This window comes from Seriola dumerili, unplaced genomic scaffold (assembly GCF_002260705.1).
Source record: "Seriola dumerili isolate Sdu_G_001 unplaced genomic scaffold, Sdu_1.0 BDQW01000331.1, whole genome shotgun sequence".
Classification (NCBI taxonomy): Eukaryota; Metazoa; Chordata; class Actinopteri; order Carangiformes; family Carangidae; genus Seriola; species Seriola dumerili.
In genome coordinates this window covers 2065758-2087433 of record NW_019174586.1, presented here as the reverse complement: position 1 = coordinate 2087433, position 21676 = coordinate 2065758, and the positions used below count along the sequence as shown (strand labels likewise).

At 37.0% G+C, this 21676-nt stretch overlaps 1 protein-coding gene across 4 annotated transcripts in view; it reads right to left on the bottom strand.

Moving 5' to 3' along the window:
- Positions 1–11284: 11284 nt before the first annotated feature.
- The window catches only part of mid2 (midline 2), a 143301-nt gene continuing 132909 nt past the window's right edge, over positions 11285–21676 (bottom strand). For all 4 annotated transcript variants that reach the window (XM_022760089.1, XM_022760087.1, XM_022760086.1 and 1 more), the window contains 2 exons: positions 14852–15059; positions 11285–14497 (listed from right to left, as the gene is read on the bottom strand). In XM_022760089.1, coding sequence (XP_022615810.1) covers positions 14074–14497; positions 14852–15059 — 632 coding nt within the window. In that variant the 3' untranslated portion in view covers positions 11285–14073. The remainder of the gene's footprint in view (positions 14498–14851; positions 15060–21676) is intronic.

Here is a 21676-nt window from a genome sequence, read left to right as displayed (position 1 = left end):
TATAGTAAGGCATAAAAATTTCATAAAAATGTCATAGTGTAGTAAGACACAGAAAAGGCATAAAAAAACGTGAAAAAAGCGTCATAGTACAGTCAGGCATAAAAACCGTGATAAAAACGTCATAGTATAGTAAGGCATAAAAAACATGATAAAAACATCATAGTATAGTAAGGCATAAAAATTTCATAAAAATGTCATAGTGTAGTAAGACACAGAAAAGGCATAAAAAAACGTGAAAAAAGCGTCATAGTACAGTCAGGCATAAAAACCGTGATAAAAACGTCATAGTATAGTAAGGCATAAAAAACATGATAAAAACATCATAGTATAGTAAGGCATAAAAATTTCATAAAAATGTCATAGTGTAGTAAGACACAGAAAAGGCATAAAAAAACGTGAAAAAAGCGTCATAGTACAGTCAGGCATAAAAACCGTGATAAAAACGTCATAGTATAGTAAGGCATAAAAAACATGATAAAAACATCATAGTATAGTAAGGCATAAAAATTTCATAAAAATGTCATAGTGTAGTAAGACACAGAAAAGGCATAAAAAAACGTGAAAAAAGCGTCATAGTACAGTCAGGCATAAAAACCGTGATAAAAACGTCATAGTATAGTAAGGCATAAAAAACATGATAAAAACATCATAGTATAGTAAGGCATAAAAATTTCATAAAAATGTCATAGTGTAGTAAGACACAGAAAAGGCATAAAAAAACGTGAAAAAAGCGTCATAGTACAGTCAGGCATAAAAACCGTGATAAAAACGTCATAGTATAGTAAGGCATAAAAAACATGATAAAAACATCATAGTATAGTAAGGCATAAAAATTTCATAAAAATGTCATAGTGTAGTAAGACACAGAAAAGGCATAAAAAAACGTGAAAAAAGCGTCATAGTACAGTCAGGCATAAAAACCGTGATAAAAACGTCATAGTATAGTAAGGCATAAAAAACATGATAAAAACATCATAGTATAGTAAGGCATAAAAATTTCATAAAAATGTCATAGTGTAGTAAGACACAGAAAAGGCATAAAAAAACGTGAAAAAAGCGTCATAGTACAGTCAGGCATAAAAACCGTGATAAAAACGTCATAGTATAGTAAGGCATAAAAAACATGATAAAAACATCATAGTATAGTAAGGCATAAAAATTTCATAAAAATGTCATAGTGTAGTAAGACACAGAAAAGGCATAAAAAAACGTGAAAAAAGCGTCATAGTACAGTCAGGCATAAAAACCGTGATAAAAACGTCATAGTATAGTAAGGCATAAAAAACATGATAAAAACATCATAGTATAGTAAGGCATAAAAATTTCATAAAAATGTCATAGTGTAGTAAGACACAGAAAAGGCATAAAAAAACGTGAAAAAAGCGTCATAGTACAGTCAGGCATAAAAACCGTGATAAAAACGTCATAGTATAGTAAGGCATAAAAAACATGATAAAAACATCATAGTATAGTAAGGCATAAAAATTTCATAAAAATGTCATAGTGTAGTAAGACACAGAAAAGGCATAAAAAAACGTGAAAAAAGCGTCATAGTACAGTCAGGCATAAAAACCGTGATAAAAACGTCATAGTATAGTAAGGCATAAAAAACATGATAAAAACATCATAGTATAGTAAGGCATAAAAATTTCATAAAAATGTCATAGTGTAGTAAGACACAGAAAAGGCATAAAAAAACGTGAAAAAAGCGTCATAGTACAGTCAGGCATAAAAACCGTGATAAAAACGTCATAGTATAGTAAGGCATAAAAAACATGATGAAAACATCATAGTATAGTAAGGTACAAAAAACGTGATAAAAATGTCATAGTATAGTAAGGCATGAAAAAAAAAGGTCATAGTATAGTAAAGCATAAAAAAAACGCATAAAAATATAATGCTCTAGTAAGGCATAAAAAAGTCATAAAAATATCATATTATAGTAAGGCATTAAAATTTCATAAAAACGTCATAGTATAGTAAGGCATAAAAAACGTGATAAAAACATCATAGTATAGTAAGGCATAAAAAACGTGATAAAAACGTCATAGTATAGTAAGGCATAAAAAACATTATAATATAGTAAGGCATAAAAAAACATAATAAAAAGGTCATAGTATAGTAAGGCATAAAAAAACCGCATAAAAATATAATACTATAGTAAGGCATAAAAAACATGTTAAAAACGTGATATTATAGTGAGGCATAAAAAACTTCATAAAAACATCATAGAATACTAAGGCATAAAAAAGTGATAAAAACGTCATAGTATAGTAAGGCATAAAAAACATTATAATATAGTAAGGCATAAAAAAACATAATAAAAAGGTCATAGTATAGTAAGGCATAAAAAAACCGCATAAAAATATAATACTATAGTAAGGCATAAAAAACATGTTAAAAACGTGATATTATAGTGAGGCATAAAAAACTTCATAAAAACAACATAGTATAGTAAGGCATAAAAAACGTGATAAATACGTCATAGTATAGTAAGGCATAAAAAACGTGATAAATACGTCATAGTATAGTAAGGCATAAAAAACGTGATAAATACGTCATAGTATAGTAAGGCATAAAAAACGTGATAAATACGTCATAGTATAGTAAGGCATAAAAAACGTGATAAATACGTCATAGTATAGTAAGGCATAAAAAACGTGATAAATACGTCATAGTATAGTAAGGCATAAAAAACGTGATAAATACGTCATAGTATAGTAAGGCATAAAAAACGTGATAAATACGTCATAGTATAGTAAGGCATAAAAAACGTGATAAATACGTCATAGTATAGTAAGGCATAAAAAACGTGATAAATACGTCATAGTATAGTAAGGCATAAAAAACGTGATAAATACGTCATAGTATAGTAAGGCATAAAAAACGTGATAAATACGTCATAGTATAGTAAGGCATAAAAAACGTGATAAATACGTCATAGTATAGTAAGGCATAAAAAACGTGATAAATACGTCATAGTATAGTAAGGCATAAAAAACGTGATAAATACGTCATAGTATAGTAAGGCATAAAAAACGTGATAAATACGTCATAGTATAGTAAGGCATAAAAAACGTGATAAATACGTCATAGTATAGTAAGGCATAAAAAACGTGATAAATACGTCATAGTATAGTAAGGCATAAAAAACGTGATAAATACGTCATAGTATAGTAAGGCATAAAAAACGTGATAAATACGTCATAGTATAGTAAGGCATAAAAAACGTGATAAATACGTCATAGTATAGTAAGGCATAAAAAACGTGATAAATACGTCATAGTATAGTAAGGCATAAAAAACGTGATAAATACGTCATAGTATAGTAAGGCATAAAAAACGTGATAAATACGTCATAGTATAGTAAGGCATAAAAAACGTGATAAATACGTCATAGTATAGTAAGGCATAAAAAACGTGATAAATACGTCATAGTATAGTAAGGCATAAAAAACGTGATAAATACGTCATAGTATAGTAAGGCATAAAAAACGTGATAAATACGTCATAGTATAGTAAGGCATAAAAAACGTGATAAATACGTCATAGTATAGTAAGGCATAAAAAACGTGATAAATACGTCATAGTATAGTAAGGCATAAAAAACATAATAAAAACGTCATAGTATAGTAATGCATAAAAAACTGTAACAAAGATGTTATGGTATAGTAACGCATAAAAAATGTCATAAAAACGTCATATTATAGTAAGGCACAAAAAACATTATAAAAACATAAAAAAACCTCATAAAAATGTCATAGTATAGTAAGGCATAAAAATGTCATAAAATCATCATAGTATAGTAAGTCATAAAAAAAAGTCATAAAAACATCATCGTATAGTTAGGCATAAAAAACTGTCATGAAAACACCATAGTATAGTAAGGCATAAAAATGTCATAAAAACAACACAGTATAAGGAAAAAAAAAACTCATAAGAATGTCACAGTGTGGTAACGCATGAAAAACGTCGTAAAAAAAGGTCATAGTATAGTAAGGCATAAAAAACTGTCATAAAAACACCATAGTATAGTAAGGCATAANTATAGTAAGGCATAAAAAACTCCATAAAAACATCATAGTATAGTAAGGCATAAAAAACGTGATAAAAACATCATAGTATAGTAGGGCATAAAAAACGTGATAAAAACGTCATAGTATAGTAAGGCATAAAAAATTTCACAAAAACGTCATAGTATTGTAACGTATAAAAAACGTGATAAAAACGTCATAGTATAGTAAGGCATAAAAAACATGATGAAAACGTCATAGTATAGTGAGGCATAAAAAACTTCATAAAAACAACATAGTATAGTAAGGCATAAAAAACATAATAAAAACGTCATAGTATAGTAATGCATAAAAAACTGTAACAAAGATGTTATGGTATAGTAACGCATAAAAAATGTCATAAAAACGTCATATTATAGTAAGGCACAAAAAACAGTATAAAAACATAAAAAAACCTCATAAAAATGTCATAGTATAGTAAGGCATAAAAATGTCATAAAATCATCATAGTATAGTAAGTCATAAAAAAAAGTCATAAAAACATCATCGTATAGTTAGGCATAAAAAACTGTCATGAAAACACCATAGTATAGTAAGGCATAAAAATGTCATAAAAACAACACAGTATAAGGAAAAAAAAAACTCATAAGAATGTCACAGTGTGGTAACGCATGAAAAACGTCGTAAAAAAAGGTCATAGTATAGTAAGGCATAAAAAACTGTCATAAAAACACCATAGTATAGTAAGGCATAACAAATTTCATAAAAACATCATAGTATAGTAAGGCATAAAAAAAGTCATAAAAATGTCATAATATAATAAGGCATAAAAATGTCATAGTACAGTATTGCATAAAAAAGTCTTAGTATAGTAAGGCACAAAAATGTCACACTACAGTAAGGCACAAAATGTCATATGAAGTCAAATAATCATAGTATAGTAAGGCCTAACAGGATATAGTAATGTAAGGCATAAAAAGTCATAGTAAAATCAGGCATAAAAAAGTCATATTATAGTAAAGCATGAAAAGTCATAGTACAGTAAGCCATAAAATGTCATGGGAAGGCATAAAAACGTCATAGTGCAGTACGGCCTAAAAAGTTGTATCATGTCATTAAAAAAGTAATAATATAATAAGGCATAAAAAGTCATAGTATTTTAAGGCATAAAAAATGTCTTAGTAGTCATAGTCATAGTAAGGCACGTGCTCATAAAAATCTCCAAATTTTATGCCTATTCTTCTTTTTGGAATAATGGCACTGATATAGGTAAGCTAGTTAGCCGGACATGTAAACGTAATTACATTGGCACATATTAACAGTTTCATGCATATGTTACACTTTTTCTATTTTGTGTTTTTCTGTTTAGAAAGAACAAAAGAAGACTCCATCCTCCAAACTGTCAAGTATGGAGCTAAAGGGGAAGGGGTTTAGCTAATGGTCAAGAAAAGAGAGAATGAACCCGCTAACACCCATCCTGTCCACAGGATTCTTTCTCTCACAACTGTTAATCAAAATGTCAGTGGCTGTAACAATATCTGTATGAAACTAACACTCTGTCATCTCCATAGGGAAAGATGGAAAGGTAGAGATTTCAGCTGAGATCTCTTTAAAGCATATGAACATATCGCTCTCTTTCAGCAGGACCATCAAGCCTCCAGGGCTCTTTCAGATGCCACTGGGCCGGTTGATTGATTCCACCCTCACAGATTAATCTAGATATTGACTGTGTGCGGTGTGAGTGTTAGTGTGTGTCTGAGAGAGAGAGACGTGTCTGATAGAGACAGAGCCAGTGGGCTCGGTGATCTACTGCTTGTTTAGATCCTCATTTCCCAGGGTTCATAGCTCTCTTCCATCAACCCGCAGGCAGGGAGCCAAGCCTTTACTCTCTCCTCCACGGTGGTCTAATTCATCCTCACTTAGGAAAGGTAAAGGCTGACTATGTCTGCCTCAACAGGTCCAAAGGCAATGCATTTTTATCACTTCACTTTGATCCGTGCTCTCTGTTTTTCTTGTCTTTGATTTATTGTGTGGATTGTGTGATGTTGCTTTTTTTTTGTTTTTATGCATCATGCACTCAGAAGAAAAGGGAAAGGAAGCCTCGTGCTGAAGAATTTCCTTAAAGCAAAGGTTAAATAGACAAAAATGAAGCCAAGGGAAGAAAGCAACCTTATTACAAGACACGTGCAGCCACCCACATCTAAGCAGGCATAAACACAAAAACACAGGCAGCATTAGCCACATTTGCACTCCTACACACACTGTCAAACTCTCCCATTTGAAAGCAGATGAGCCTCTAAGTCAGCCAGATTTAAATAAAGTGTCTTACTCCAAAGCAGATGGCAATAAATGAGGCTTTTTCTTTGGAAATCGCTACATTCTGCTCAGGTAGGTGCAGTTGGAGCAGGTGTCTGTTAGTGAAACAGGCCAGGGGCTTGATGCAGATTAGCAGTTCATTATATCCAGCTGTGCATTTGTAACTCTGACAGACCTGAGCTGCAATGACGCCTCTGTCACACACAGATGGTCGTCGACAGCTGATGACAAATTTGGCTGGATTTAGTGAAGGGGGCAGTATTACTGTGAAGTGAATAGTAATGACACATTTTAATGTTGGGAAGAAAACCCTGGTTTACTGCACAGACACATAACACAATGACTGGCCCCAGACTTGCTTTTGGTCCAACTTCTTTCTCACATAAGGAGATATGTGTCAAACACCTGGGGAAGTAATAACATATGCTAACAGAAAGCAGTTGACAATGGTTTGTATTGCCTTTCCAATAATTGTGTGCACAACTTATTAGGTTATTGATTTGTTCAGACAAAATGCTATTTACCTTAATGCAGAGGAAATGGGACACTGAGTGTGTTGGGGAGAGCAGCACTCTGGATGCATTGAAAGATTCATGTACATCTATAGTATTTATAGAGCTGTCGAAATCAATGCTTTGAATAACCCACTAAAAAGTGCATAATTTTGTGCAACCTCTGTCTGAGAAACTACAGCAGCAGCAGCAGCAGCAGCAGCAGTGGCAGCAGCAGCAACAACAGTAATTTTATACAATTCACTGTATTTCCCAATGAAATCAAGTTTAAAACTAGACTGCATAAAGCCTTGGTCAGACCACAAAACCTCGGCTGGATGCATTTGTACATCCTTGTGAAATAGGTAGTGCTTGTGTGCTCAGTGACCAGTGTTTGCAGTAATGCATTATCTAGTAAGATGTTACAGTAATGTGATTACTTTTTTAATAATGACAAGTGTAGGGGTTACAATATGAAATGCATGAGTTACAACAGTTACTAATCTTTTATAGTTACATTTTTGGGGCAACATCTTTGTGGCTATACATCTACCAAATGCAAAGGAATGCATTTTCCAGTGACACCAAAATTATCTTATTTACATTTTGTATTGTTGGTTAACTAGCTTGGTTGCTGACAAGACAGTAAGTCAACACAATTCATTCCAGAAATGCTGACTGTAAAAAATTCTGCATCTCTTGTAGATTACTGAGAAGTAGTTTATAGTTTACAGTAGTCTACACAGGCAGGGCACTGTTAGGCCTTCATAAAATTGGATGTTGCCACACTGCCAACTAATCTCCATGCCTAATAGATCAGCACTGCCATGACAGTTTGCGCTTATTCTGAACATAGGACAATGAGGACAATTTTTTAAATGTCCTGCAAAAACTCACAACGGCAGTTGTAGCTGAATTACTGTCCTTTTTGGGAGACCTGAAGTGAGAGCATTACAATAATCTATTGCCTGCTGGTGATAAAAGCATACATTAGTCTTCACTATTCTCTGGAGAAACACATTATCTGACCTTGCTGAATTTTCAAAGGTGGAGTGAAGCAGTTTGGCCACATTTCTAATGCTGCCCAAACTTAAAATGAGACCACTCACATTTATACTGTATATTGTGATTAAAAGCTCATGATATAAAAGTATGCTGCATCCCCAGTAGACAAAGTTATGACCCATTCAGTTATTAGTGGTAATGATAATAATGCTAATAATAACAACAATAACAATAACAGCAACAACAACAACAACAACAACAACAAAACAACAACAATAATAATAATAATAATAATAATAATAATAATACTTGAATTGATGGAAAATGGTTTATCAGGCAAAAGTCAGGCCACTGTTGTGAAATGCTCCTCACCATGTAGACTTTTCATTCGCTATAATTAGAGAGTTGTTGTATGCTGCATTAGAGGCTTTGGTGACAAATGACTTAACGAGCTACACAGGGAGTCCTAATTATTCTGCAATTAGAAATGTAATTATGGGTTGCTCCAATGGCTTTCTTGCTATCTGGTTAGCAGTGTGAGGGAACAGTGAGCATCACATTTAACCAACAGCTAATCTGTCACACATGGAAAGGTAGATGAGCCTGCAATCACAGCTCCACTATTTAAACTTGTGAGCTGAAGTGGATGGAGTTAAGGCATTGAGGCCTGTAATCCATCAATACAAACCAAACTGGATTAGAAAAAAAGCACAAAGTACACCTTCAGATAAGCCCAACTACAGTATACACAGTAATCAAACTGCTGCTCTCCAAACCTCTCAAGCTGGAGATATAAAGTCATAGACCAGAGGCAGAGGTAATGGGTTGTAATTGGATTTCCCTCAGCCTTTCAGTGTTGAGAAAATTTACTATAGGCACCACGTGATGAGCATCAGTCCGCTAAACGTTAATCTTGTGTAGTCAAACTGTGTTAATGGAGCTCAAAGCAGTCTGGAGAAAGTTGAAAACAAACTGTTTGGTAAAAATGAAGCAGCTACCATACCTCAAAACAATTTATTATGTTAGAAATGATGTCAGAGTCCGGTGAATAATTTATTAATTCAGTACAGTCTTAAGTAATTTATCAATATTGTTGTTGTTCCCAAACAAGAAGCTTAACAGTGGTGCCGTTTATGAAGGTGGACCATTCTTTTCAACTGTTGTCCAATTAAATGACTGATAATGGATTTTTGTTATTTTACACACCTGTTGTTTGCTAGTAATTTCTTTCTAATTTGGTATTAATTACATTACATCGCTTTGATGAGTTTAAAAGCAGTTGTTGATTCCCGAAGGAATGTCCCTGAAAGAACATGTTATTTTGCCCAAGCAAATATTAGATCAACATTTTTTGATTTGATTTTTTTTTCATATACATTGAATTATATGTACATTTACATTTCTCATGTTCAGCTGAATAAAAGACTGAAAGTTATCTTTTCATTCATAAGAATTCATGAACTGGAAGTGTATCAACTGAACTCTGCCTCTATTTTACTTATAATTAGAGCAAAATTACACAGTTCTTTTCAAAAGACTTCTCTGTAATTATTAGGAATTAACATCCATAAAATAAAGGATTAGTATCTTTTCCGAGTTGTCCACTGTGAGAGACAGTTAAGATAGATAATAATGTAATGAGTTTTTACTTTAACTGGTTTAGAACATGCAATCTACACAAACTTTAATAAGCTTACACCATGTTGACTTTTATCTAGCTCAACAATGCCAGCGATAAACCAGAGAGAATTTGTTTCAGTCACAGCAACACCCGCCTTCTCAAAAGTGATGTCATTGCTGAAGGCGACATCAATGTTTTCATACTCCTTGGGGCATAAATGTCAAAGGGTGTGCTGTAGTTTGGCTACAATGCTCCTGACTTTGGGTAAAATCCATTAAATATTTGAACTGATTGTTTTGGGCCTTTTTTTTGTGTAGCACATTTTCTATCTTTAGGTCAGACATCTGCACAGATTTGCTTCTATCCAAGGTCATGGGTATGATGCATGTGTGTGATACCATATTGATCCCTGAGGGATATAATCAGCAGGGGAAGCAGAGTAGGGTCAGGAGCACAGCAATGACCTTGGAGCTGATATGGTTTCAGTACATTGCTTAGGGATATAGCAGGGCATCAACACAGGGTCACCAATATGAATGATACATATTATTTGTTTCTGTGCTCACACACTTTTATCATACCGTTTTATATGGTCGTCAGTATAAACTTGAATGGTTTTGGATTGAGATTCCCCTAGTGACACTGCGTGAGAACAGTCCTGCCTCACAGGAAACAAGCTACAAAATAAGTGAGCGCGTTGTTTATCGTTTCAGGGTCACTCAGTGTGTGTGTACGCCATGCTTGCAGGCAGTGCCTGGACCCGTGTGCCACAGTACTATTTTGTAGTAATGAGGCACTTGTGCCAGTGATAACAGATGAGGGCTAAGAGGGTATAGCCCTACTAACCCCTGAGCTCTGGACGACCTGCCAGCCTTACTCTGCCTTTAACTGTTCAGAGGCTTAGCCCCCTTTGGAAGCTTTGGGTTGAATTTGTGAGTGATCCAGAGCAATGTTTGTGTGTGGCATACCTCTCAAAAGAAGATTTACTACCAGATCTTTACACAATCACAAACCAGCTTACAAGTTTAGAGGCATTAAAACACCAACATTTTAAAAGGAATTGTTCAACCTTTTGGATAATAAGCTTAGTTGCGTTGTTGCTGAGAGTTAAATGAGAAGACTGATACCCCTCACATGTCTCTGTAGTAAATATGAAGCCACAGCCAGTTAGCTTAATTTAGCATAGCTGTTTTCCCTTGCCCCCAGTCTTTATGCTTCGCTAAGCTAACCATGGCTCCAAGGCTACTCCTCTAAGAATGGCTTCTTTTTGGATTCCTTCCCCATTCAGTCATTTTCTGCTCAAATACAAGCAAATCTGAATTATTCTTTGATCGCATCTTCTGCAAGAAGGAGGCAACACAACTAGAAAAGAATCTCGACTCCAACACATCTGGGATCAGACTTTTAATTGGACTTAAATTCACATAAATAACATTGGTTCATATATATTTTGTATATTATACAACTTTATATAATATATATTTCCCCCTATGATTTACATTCCTCTCTGGCTAAAATTATATCTATGGAAACAGGAAGCCTTGCATGAAAGCAAAGCTGCTCTTTTTGTGCTGTTTGTCAAGGTCCAAATGCCAAAAGGAGAGGAGCGTGTTTCTCTTTGAGTCGTAAAAAATAATTTACACAAACAGAAAAGCAAAAAGGAGAATCTATTGCATTGTCTCTAGGGTATTACACTGCACTACGAGGAGTGGGTAGCTATTGAAAATCATTCACTGTATATATTTTACTGTATTGACTTGTGACACAAAGAAAGAAAGAGCACTGCAAACGATCTGATATGCATGGCAATGAACATTTCTTGTCTTGTTTTTTTTTTTTTTTCTTTTTTTGGGGAAAAAAGAGAGAATATGTTTGACTCGAGATAAGAAACCTCATCATGAAGATAAGGAAAGAGTTATGAAACCTGCGGCAGGGTCACATAATCATGCAGTGACCCAGCCAAGCACACTTGCACAGATGGGTTGAGCTTGTCAGTCCGGATCACAAATCAACACGTGGCCGTTTCGAGGCTGTGACCAACATTATTCAACAAGATGGGTGGATATCTGGAAGTCAGGTAACATTCACTAATCTCCCTGGCAGAAAAAATAACCCTCCCCTCATATTGGAGCTCCCACTGTGCTCTCTTTGACCAGTGGATTCTCTCTGTCGTCAAGTTGCACTCAGGCAATCAAAACATCAGTCGTGACGGACGTGTTACAGAGTTGCCCTAAATAAACACTGCAGGTTGAAAGGTACACTGGGAGGCCATGACATGTCAGATTCTAACTTTCTTTCCATAGCTGAGCGTTTTCACTGGATCTTTGCTTTGATGTGTTAATAAGTAACCAAGGCTACTAGGAATTGATAGAAATCAGTGTGTGTTTGCAGGGTATGTCTGTCTTATCAAGTCAAGCAAATCATAGCCTGCCAATACAAAATGTTACATGACATTCAAGATCAAGTACATACCTGGTGATGTGTGAAGAGAGTAAAAATGGCCATAAAGTGTCAAGGTTTTCATGTCAAATCTAACACGATGGTATGCAAATCATCTGCCTGTGTCAACACAACCTCAAGTGTCACTTTATCACAATCCCTCCTTACACAACCTCTTAAATCTGCATAAACTGTGATACATATTTGATTGTCGGAGTCAGCGACGCTTCCTGAATATCAAACCAGAGAGAAACTGCCACCCACACACTACACCTTCAAAACCAAATAATAAGCAAACAATGGAGCTACAGCTGTTATTTGAGTGATGGGTGAAAGACAGAGTTCAAAGTCAAGTCTGTTGTAAGCAAATATTCAGGTGAGTGATGAAACCGAGATTTGATGAAGGTGAAAGAGCTACTTAAAATTACCCAGTGAACCATTGTGGGATCCTACAATGTATCATGCATTTATCACGACAAGGCCAACCTAAACGAAACATGACGTGTGTTGGTGTGTGTGTGTGTGAGTGTATGTGCATGTGTGTGTGCGTTAACAAATCACAGAGGAAAACACAATCATGCCATGACATTGCGACAGACAGCAAGTTAAAGTGTTAACCGCCCCCTTCCCTGAAATAGTCGAAAACAGAGTGAACTCTTTTTTTTTAAACAGCTATTAGTTTATCATCGTTTCATCGTGATTAAAATCCCATAAACATCATCATTATCATATCCCTTTTCTAAAGAAGATAATTTTATTATATGCTATTGGAGAGACCAATGGGGAGGGAAAGCCGCTGGTTGTGTTCAAAGCACAGAGAGAAAAACCCTTTTCAACTTTACAGCAGAGATTTCTGTTTTATTGCAAAGTGCTTTGAATGACCAGATTAGGTGTTTGCAAAACAAACAAAAAAAAGTTTTAACAGTGTTTATTGCAATAAACATTTGTATGTAATATCTAGTTACCATCATTAATTACTGATCATAAATTATTTTGTAAATATGACTAAACACAACCATAGTGCTAGTTGTCACTTCCTCTCCCCATTACAACCCTGCCACTTAGCTCCATCTATTCAAATACTCACAGAGGGGAAATAGTGTTAATTAAAAAGTGCATGAATATGTTGAGATTAATAATAAAAGTAAACCATCTTTTTTCTCATAAATAACACTTTTTCCTGTAGTTTTCAATAAACCTCTTATTATACAATTGGAGTAGTCACATGATGCAAATCTTCCCCCTGTGACCTTGTTAATATCTGGGAGCAACGTTAACACTTCCTGAAACTTGGAAGCTGCTGGGTCAAATCTAGGAGGAAGACCAAGGAAAAGACATCAACAACGACCACTTACAGCGACTGTGGGTGCAACACATGAACAGTGACACCAGAGGATTTTTTTAACGCTTCCCGTGCTGTGATGCAACACAAAAATTCCACAGCTAGCATGTATTTGTGTTAGCAAGGTGGTAGCATCTAACTCACACAGTAAAAACTCAAAGGAGACATATCTACACATTTAACTTAATAAATGTTTTGAGACATACGCTTGTTCACTTTCTGACTCTTGCCAAGAAAGCAAATACCAAAATTAAAAATACCAAACTAATCCTTTAACACTTAATTAAGATCATTTCATCAGATTTTTTATTTTTATTTTCTGCTGCCTCCGCTTTTGCTGTGTTTGTTTTAATCTACCGCAGGTGAGACATTTAGGAATGTCGCTGTTCAAATGTTGTACTTCAAACTCTAAATGGAGAGAACATTCTCCTCCTTGATCTTCTGCCTAGGGTCAAATCAAGAGGAAAATAAATCAAAAAGGAAGACCTTAAATGGTCAGGAAAACCAAGAGTCCTGCGCTACCCAATGACAGACCAAAAAAGCTCTCTTCCTCAGTGACTCCAGGGCATCAGATGAGTTTTACATCCACTGACGTTAACAGTCAACAGACCTTGTTCCCATTCACTGATGGACTTGCAAAGCGTTGGATGGCTACAAACTAACAACATTTTTCCAGACTCGTGTGCATGTTTCCATCACTTCCTATAATCCATAAAAAAGTAACTAGTCCACTCGTAATGAAGATTAGAGCAGAACTCAGTCACTCTGTCAGTGTCTTTCAGCCCCCAGTCAGCCTTTCAGTCACCGGGCCTGAATGGACTCTGATAGGCCGTCGGTGGGCCTTTCTCAGTGGCAGGTCTTCATTCCGGTCAAGTATGGCGACTCTTGTCGGCACAGGCCCATCTGCTGCTGTTGCTGCTCTTGCAGATCTGAGGCCAAACCATCGACAAAGTCGGGGACGGGTAGCCCTGAGAGTATCATGACTGACTTGTTCCAGATCATGAAAGTAGGTACAACGGGCAGGAGGAAGGAGATTTCAAAGGTGTGAATGTGTTGGGAGTTCATGGCATCATAGAAAGACAGCGAATTGTTGTCATAGTCCAGCAGGACACCCAGCCGCCTCAGCTGCAGGCTTGCCTCCACCAGCATCTCCTTGCCGTCGTGGCGCACCATAAAGTTGTTGTTGCAGCGCGAGAACACCCATGAGGATGAGTTCTTGCCGCTCCATTCGTTTTTTGGGGCTGATTTGTAAGCCACGCCAATGGCATACCTACAGGGAGGGAACATTTTGGAATGCATTAGTGATCTGAAACCAGTGTCCTCCTTAATGACTTAAATTGCACAGTCAAGCTACCTCATGCTGAGGACACACAAGATAGGCTCGGGCCCTTTGGGTCTTCCCTGCATGAAGAGGTCTACTTCAGAGCCAATTAGTGAAAAGAATATAATTAGAATAAGAGTATACACTGTGTGTGGGGAGTGTGTGTCTGCTGTGTGTGTGTGTGTGTGTGTGTGTGGGTTAGCATAACAGCCTAGATTTAAACTCCCAAAAGAAAAATATTTCAGTTTACCAAACCTCCTTGCAGGCTTATATAATGCACTCGTGTGCGTTTGTGTTTCTCACCATGTGGACGCTCCCAGCAGCACCTCCCAGTAGTGACACCCGCTGTCAATGAACACATTACCAGCTGCTCCATAGGAGCCCGTGCCACTAAAACGCTCAGGGGTGTGGCTCTTCTTCAGTGAGCTCTCGTCCTTCTCCATGGTCAGGCAGTCGTTGGACAGACGAAGCTTCTTGTGGGCCGTTTTCGGGTCCAACTTGAAGGGTTGACCTGGAGGGAGACAGAAGTTTGTGCTTTAAAGGATCTGTTACTGTTACTTCACTAACATCATTATCATTTCCACCTTTTTCACTACGACTGTTTTCCAAAGTGTCTTCCTGAAAGGCATAAAAACTGGAACATACATGTAGGAGAAGAAAAATATAAAAACTAAATATCTAATTGAAACTTCCATGCATTCCCTCAATGTACTGCAGAAACTGAAAGCAGTCATTGTGCAATCAAAGCTCTTTTTTATTGATTGAAGTTCATTGATTTAAATTTAAATTGCCTTGTTAAACAAAAGTATTTGTAGTGTGCTACAGAACGTGCTTCTTTATTTATCACAAACCAAATGCAAAAAAAAAACCAAACAAAAAAAAACTGACATCCTGAGAACCCTAAGCATAACTTAAGCTCATAAAGAAGTCATCATCACACACTGCATGAGAGGATGAACACTTTTGTTTCCCAAAATATCAAAGTTTATTTTGTGTAATATTCTACAGCAAAAATGATAGCGACAGTGTCGGATCTCTTCTTGCCTATTTACACTTCCAGCAGAAACATTAGCATTCATTTGAAGTCATGTTTCTGGACTGTTTTTGGTCTCCACCAGCTCCTGAGAGAGCTGCCTGGCCTGTGGATTGCTGCTGGGCATGTAGTATACAGTCAGCTATCCTGCTGTGTTTGAACATGCTTGGTAGAGCTGAGAGAAACTGCAGAGTTGGGTGATTATTCTCTGTGCATCTGACCCTATGAGCAATCCCTTTCACATCACACACAATTCCAAATTTCAATTTATTTGTGAAGAAAAAAAAACCCCTAAACACTTCTTGCTATTTTGGCTCTCGTGATATTGTCAAGCTGAAAAAGGCAAAAGATACCGCAAGATCAGAGGACAAAAGAGCTGAGAGTAAGAATAAAAATTAGAGCATGATTTTAACTCGAAGCAGCAGCAAAAGAAGGAAAATAAATAGAAAGTGGGGTGAGAAGTGCTAGCAGAGAACTCACAGGGAGACACACAGAAGAGGAGGATGTTTGAAATACAAGGGCGAGAGTCTGAACTTCAAAGCTGCTCACAGCCTTTGGTGAAAACATTTCATAACAGTGGAGGAAGCCACCCGGCATTCTCCTCTGTGCCTCCCATCACACAGACTCCGAAATTAGCTGAAGGAAATAGCCTTCACTTCCAATGCACTAGGTACTGTTCGGGGCTATTCAGAGGAAATGCTGCTATCCGGACGCAAGAATTCAATTTGCAATGACACCAGTAATTTGGGTGTAATGGGTGGAAAATTGAGAGGGTAAAACTAGGTGAGTGGCAGAGAGAGAGAGGGGAGTTAAGGAGTGAGGGGGAGAGGAGAAGTTGAGGGAATGAATTCAGGCTGAAGATTCGGCAGAAGATCCCCTCTCTACCTCTCTGTGTTCGTATGTGTGTGTATGTGTGTAGGTTTCATGGAGGTCAGCCGCGTCCCTTCCAGACCTGACATTTAACTCTGACACCTCTCATCTCATCTCTCTGCCTCCCTGAGCCTCCCACGGCTTAATGAGCGACACAATGAGGACCCCGACTCCTCCTCCTCCCCTCTCTCTATCTGTCCTTCCCTTCATCTCTCTTCCCCTATTCTCTCATTCTCATCCTCTCTATCCTCTCGCCTCTCTCATACACTCTCCTTCAATAATCCGTGTGGTGAGTGTGTGTTACCGCATGTGGATATGAGACGACGAGGCCAATGTGCTGCTGGCAGCCAATTACATTAATGCGCTCTCTTCTTTGAACTGCTTATCGCTGCCAGCACAGCCATTTCCAAACACTGGGGCTCTGTCATGCCTTTCCAGGGGATGACTCCTGAGAGGCCGGGCTGGGCCCGGGGTTGGGGAAGGGGAGACACACGTGACAGCAGAGGACAAGCAGACACACACACACATGGCATGGATTCCAGCCTACACACAAGCAGACGTACAGTAAGTGGCCAAGTGGAAATGTTTTGAACCAATGCCAGCAGGATTCTTATAAATGGAAAAAAGTCATGCATAATAAGCTTGGGTTTAAATGTTGAATTCTGCGTATGTGAGAATAAATGTGTATGTACATGAGGCTGGCAGGATACTCCAAATGTAACTGAGGGTTTTTACAAGCAAAATGGCAGGTGCAACACTGACAGAACTGTTGCATTTGGCTTTGGGTGCTATAATGTTGTCAGGCTGGCAAACCAAACTGTTGCAATTTTTCCTCACACAACCTCAAATGCATCATCGTCTGCAACTGGTCAACAGATCAACACTTTCATGTGATGCTGTGAACCATTTACTTGCATTGTTAAGTATAATTTTAATTGTCTGTTTTGAGGAACTTGCCAGCCATGTCTACAAGTCACAAGCTCATCAGTGGTGGAAAGGAGCACAGTACATTTAGTGATGTAATTAATTAATTAATTAATTAATTAATTGTTGAGGTGCTTGTACTGTCACTTCCATTTTATGCTACTTTATACTCTATACTATTCTACGTCACTGCACCACAGGGGGAAATACTGTACTTTTTACTCCACTACATTTATCTGACAGCTGTGGCTATGAGTTACTTGCAGACAGGTTTCACAAACATGTAAAGACCTAAGTATTAAAACAAAATTAGAATATCATGATTAAAGTATCATTAGGATACTTCAGTATATTTTGCAGTTGTACTTCTGTACTTTTACTTAAGGCTGAACGCAGGACTTAATTACTTTTAATGAAGTATATTCTATGCTGTAGTATTTCCTTTACTTTATAAGTAAAGGATCTGAGTGCCTCATCCACCACTGAAGCTCCCTCATGTTGCAGAGATGCCATGAAATGAATAGACCCAAAGTCTCAGTGAGTACGCTGGTATTTGCTAGCAGCACTCGGAAAAACATGCCAACTTTGATTTCTTCTGGAGTGCTACACTGCTGGCCTAAAGGTGTTAAGAACCAGTGTGGAGTGACAGATTAAATTCAAACTAATTAAAAATAAATAGCCGATGTTTACGTCTAAGAAAGTTTATAACCTTTATTTTTAAATAAGCTGCCTGTAGAAGCAACACCCATATTAAATGAAAAACATTATTAAATAACCAACTGTTACAAAAGAGTGTTGTCTTGTTATATCTACAAATATGCTGCCACACACACTCATGTGCTGTCAGGTCCTATATTGCAAAAAAAAAAAAAAAAAAAAAAAAAAAAAGGACAGGACAATGGAACAGACTGGATTCATTAGCAGTGTCAGTGATTAGTCTGCTTCCATTCTGCAATAATATACTCGTAATTAAAGATGTTTGCAACTGTCTGCAGAGGTGATAACTGTTCTCTGTTTGACTGCGTTAAAGCTGTACATTATCTCGGGCTGGGAAGTCTTTAATGGAAACTTGTAAAGCACAAAAAGAAACAGCATCATGGAAAAAAGGAGTGGAGAGAAACAAAAGGGGCTACTGTTGAGCATTTGTAAAAAAGCAACTTCATTCCAACTTCATTCCACTGGGTCCTTGTTGAAATACTTGCACTCGGATAGCATCTTGGTAATCTACTTTATTTCAATTCAGTCAATTTGACTCACGCTACTTCTTTTTCCTGGCTCACATTTTTGCTGAGGGATAGATTGAGCTGCCTCTGTAATGAGGGAGATAGGAAAAAAAAAGATCCATTTTACTGCATAACCAAACAATTACTGCAGTAGAAACAGAAGCATCAGGGACACAGAGCGCGCTCCTGACACATCAGCAGACTAATGCAACCTTATATCTTTTTACAGGTTTCCACATCCCTGTTGAACTTGCAAATCATTCTGTGTCATTAAAATGCATGACTGCACGCCACTTGGCTTCTAATTGACTGATCTACATGTAATGTGGTATGTAATCCAACAGTGCCGACTATTTTCATGGAACGGCTAGGACACAGATTTACACTGGTGAGATTAAAAATGCATCCATCATACAGCATGGCTGGGGATACTCAATAGCACAGCAGGAGTATGAATTCCTGGCAAATTCACATGTTTCACACCTTGTCTTCTTACCTCTTGCTGAGTAGTTTTTGGGTCTTTCTACTGAACTTTTACAAAAGCGGAAAATGTCAAACAGTAGTCTCCCATATTCTCCAACTTCACCCTTTAATGAACTCAGCAGAGTCTTTCGAGACCACTGCTAGAAAAATGAGGCTTCTGGGTCTGTGTAGGATTTCATTGTGATTAAGAACCCATTTTTTGAACGAACATTTCTGAAATTGTTTAAGTAAAAGCACGTGAAAGACAGAGTCACTGTCAGTATTATTTTGTGTGTAAATGTAGTTATTTATCAAAACTCCTGCCTTAATGATACAAGTCTTTTTTACTCCTGTATCAATGCAGATACAATTAATGTATTGCATAAATATAAAAACAAGAAAATATAAAAAATGGGCTTGTTGTCGATCAACATCACAGCTCACATTCAGTCTCTTGTTTGTCTTGGAGAAAACAACAACAACAACAACAACAACAACAACAACAACAACAACAACAACAACAACAACAACAAAAAAACCCCAAAACTCCCAGTCAACACAATCCCTATACTCCCGTCCACCTGCTGGCATTTTCACCTGCTCAGTGAACGGAGGATGGCGCTTTGAGCAAGTGAACACATCATAAAACTCTTTGCTGTCAAGCCCAAAAAGTCAAAAGACAGAACATGGTTTTAAATGTTAAATATCAGCTCTAATTGGCTCACCAACTGCTCTGCATTATAAAAAAGTGACAATGTCGTTGAAAAGGGCAGTGTTGTAAAATGAACTGTCTTATATCCCATGATTATGATGGAACATTAAAACTCGCTGCTGCTGTATATTCAGCTAATGAGAAAAGCTGATTGGGGTGTTGGATTGCACATGTCCTTGTTGACAGTTCCAATAAAGAAAATATATTTATAGTACAGTCAGGTCTCCATGAAGGTCAAAGCCATTAACTCTATGAGACTACCTGGAAACAAAGAGCTGAGACAATGTTAAAAATGCAATAGTGCATTTTTATTTTTTATTGCATTTTGCTGTACTTGGAGGACAACATGTGGAAAGTTGCAGATTTAAAATTGAAAGGTTAAGGCTGGTGTTATTCTGTATTTTCCTTATCGCCAACAAATCCCATGAAAAGACCAAAACCAAAAATACTTTCCGACTTCCTTTTCTGTTGCACTTAGCCCCAACCACATCTGTTCCTGAAGAAAACAAAAAGCTTTAAAAGCAGGTGATAAATATGTTGTTTCATTCTTTAGAAAAGCTCTGTACATTTATAAAACTGGGCACTATATCTGTTAGAAAACCTTTAGCAGTGTATTTATTTGGAACTCCTTTCAACTGCACATCTACTGACAATTTACAGCACCAGGATGGTGTATTTGGCATTGACTGTGCCCATTTTCATTATAATGTAAGGCCTGTGGCACAGAGGAAATGGCTACTGTATATCAGGCTTTGGTCACGTATAGGAAGATGATGATGATCCATGTTAGTGCAATTCCTATTGGTTGCTTGATAGAGCTGGATAGAAATTCATAAATGATTAAGATCAATGTGCCTTTATTCTGATACCTCAAAAGGGTGCTGCTCTGTTTTTCACATTAAACTACAGTGAACAAAATATAAACGCAACACTTTTGTTTTTGCTCCTGTTTTTCATTAGTTGACATAAAAGATCGGACTCTTTTTCTAAGCACACAAAAAGCTTATTTCTCTCAATTTTTGTCCACACGTGTTTAAATCCGTGTTGGTGAGCACCTCTCCTCTGCCGAGATCATCCATCCACCTGACCACCTGTGTGTCGTATCAAGACGCTGGTTACACAGTATGATTACTGCACAGGTGTGCCTTGGACTGGTCTCAATAAAAGGCCACTTTAAAATGTGCAGTTTTACTTTGAAAAGAGACATTTATTAGACAGTGAACGCTAACATTAAAGAAAAATAAGCCCTCTGTGCACATAGAAAAAATCTTAGATCTTTTATATTACCTCATGAAAAATGAGAGTAAAAACAAAAGTGTTGCACTGATATTTTTGCCCAGTATGTTTTAAAAGCACCTACTCTACCTTTTTCTCTGGCAAAGAAACATTTCAGATACAGTTTTCTTTGCTTTCTCCTCTCCTTCTTTTCCTTAGAGTTTTTTTGTTGTTGCTGTTTTTGCCTTCATTTGACAACAGACCTAGAGATACACAGGAAATATTGTAATTACAAGGCATGCATCATATACCACTATTCCACAAGGACAGCCGTCTCCTTTCCTTTTTTTATCCCCCTCTTCACCTCTTTTTCTTCCTTTACTCCCAACACTCCTTTCTCCTCTCATCCCCTTTTCCCTCGTCTCCTCTCCACCTTTTACTGTTTACTTTAGGGGCTGTGTGGTAGCTTGAGGCCTGTCATCAGAGATGGATGCTGGGTAAATATTATTGCTGATCCTTTTACAGGAAGTAAAGAGGTACGTGTACCCCTGGGGCACCTTGACTTGTGATATTTTCAGCCTGGATTTTAGCTGCTTACTCAATGTAGGGACTGGGATCTGAGAAATACACACATACTGTACATACACTCACACACGCACATATACACACACTTACTCGTACGCTATGTA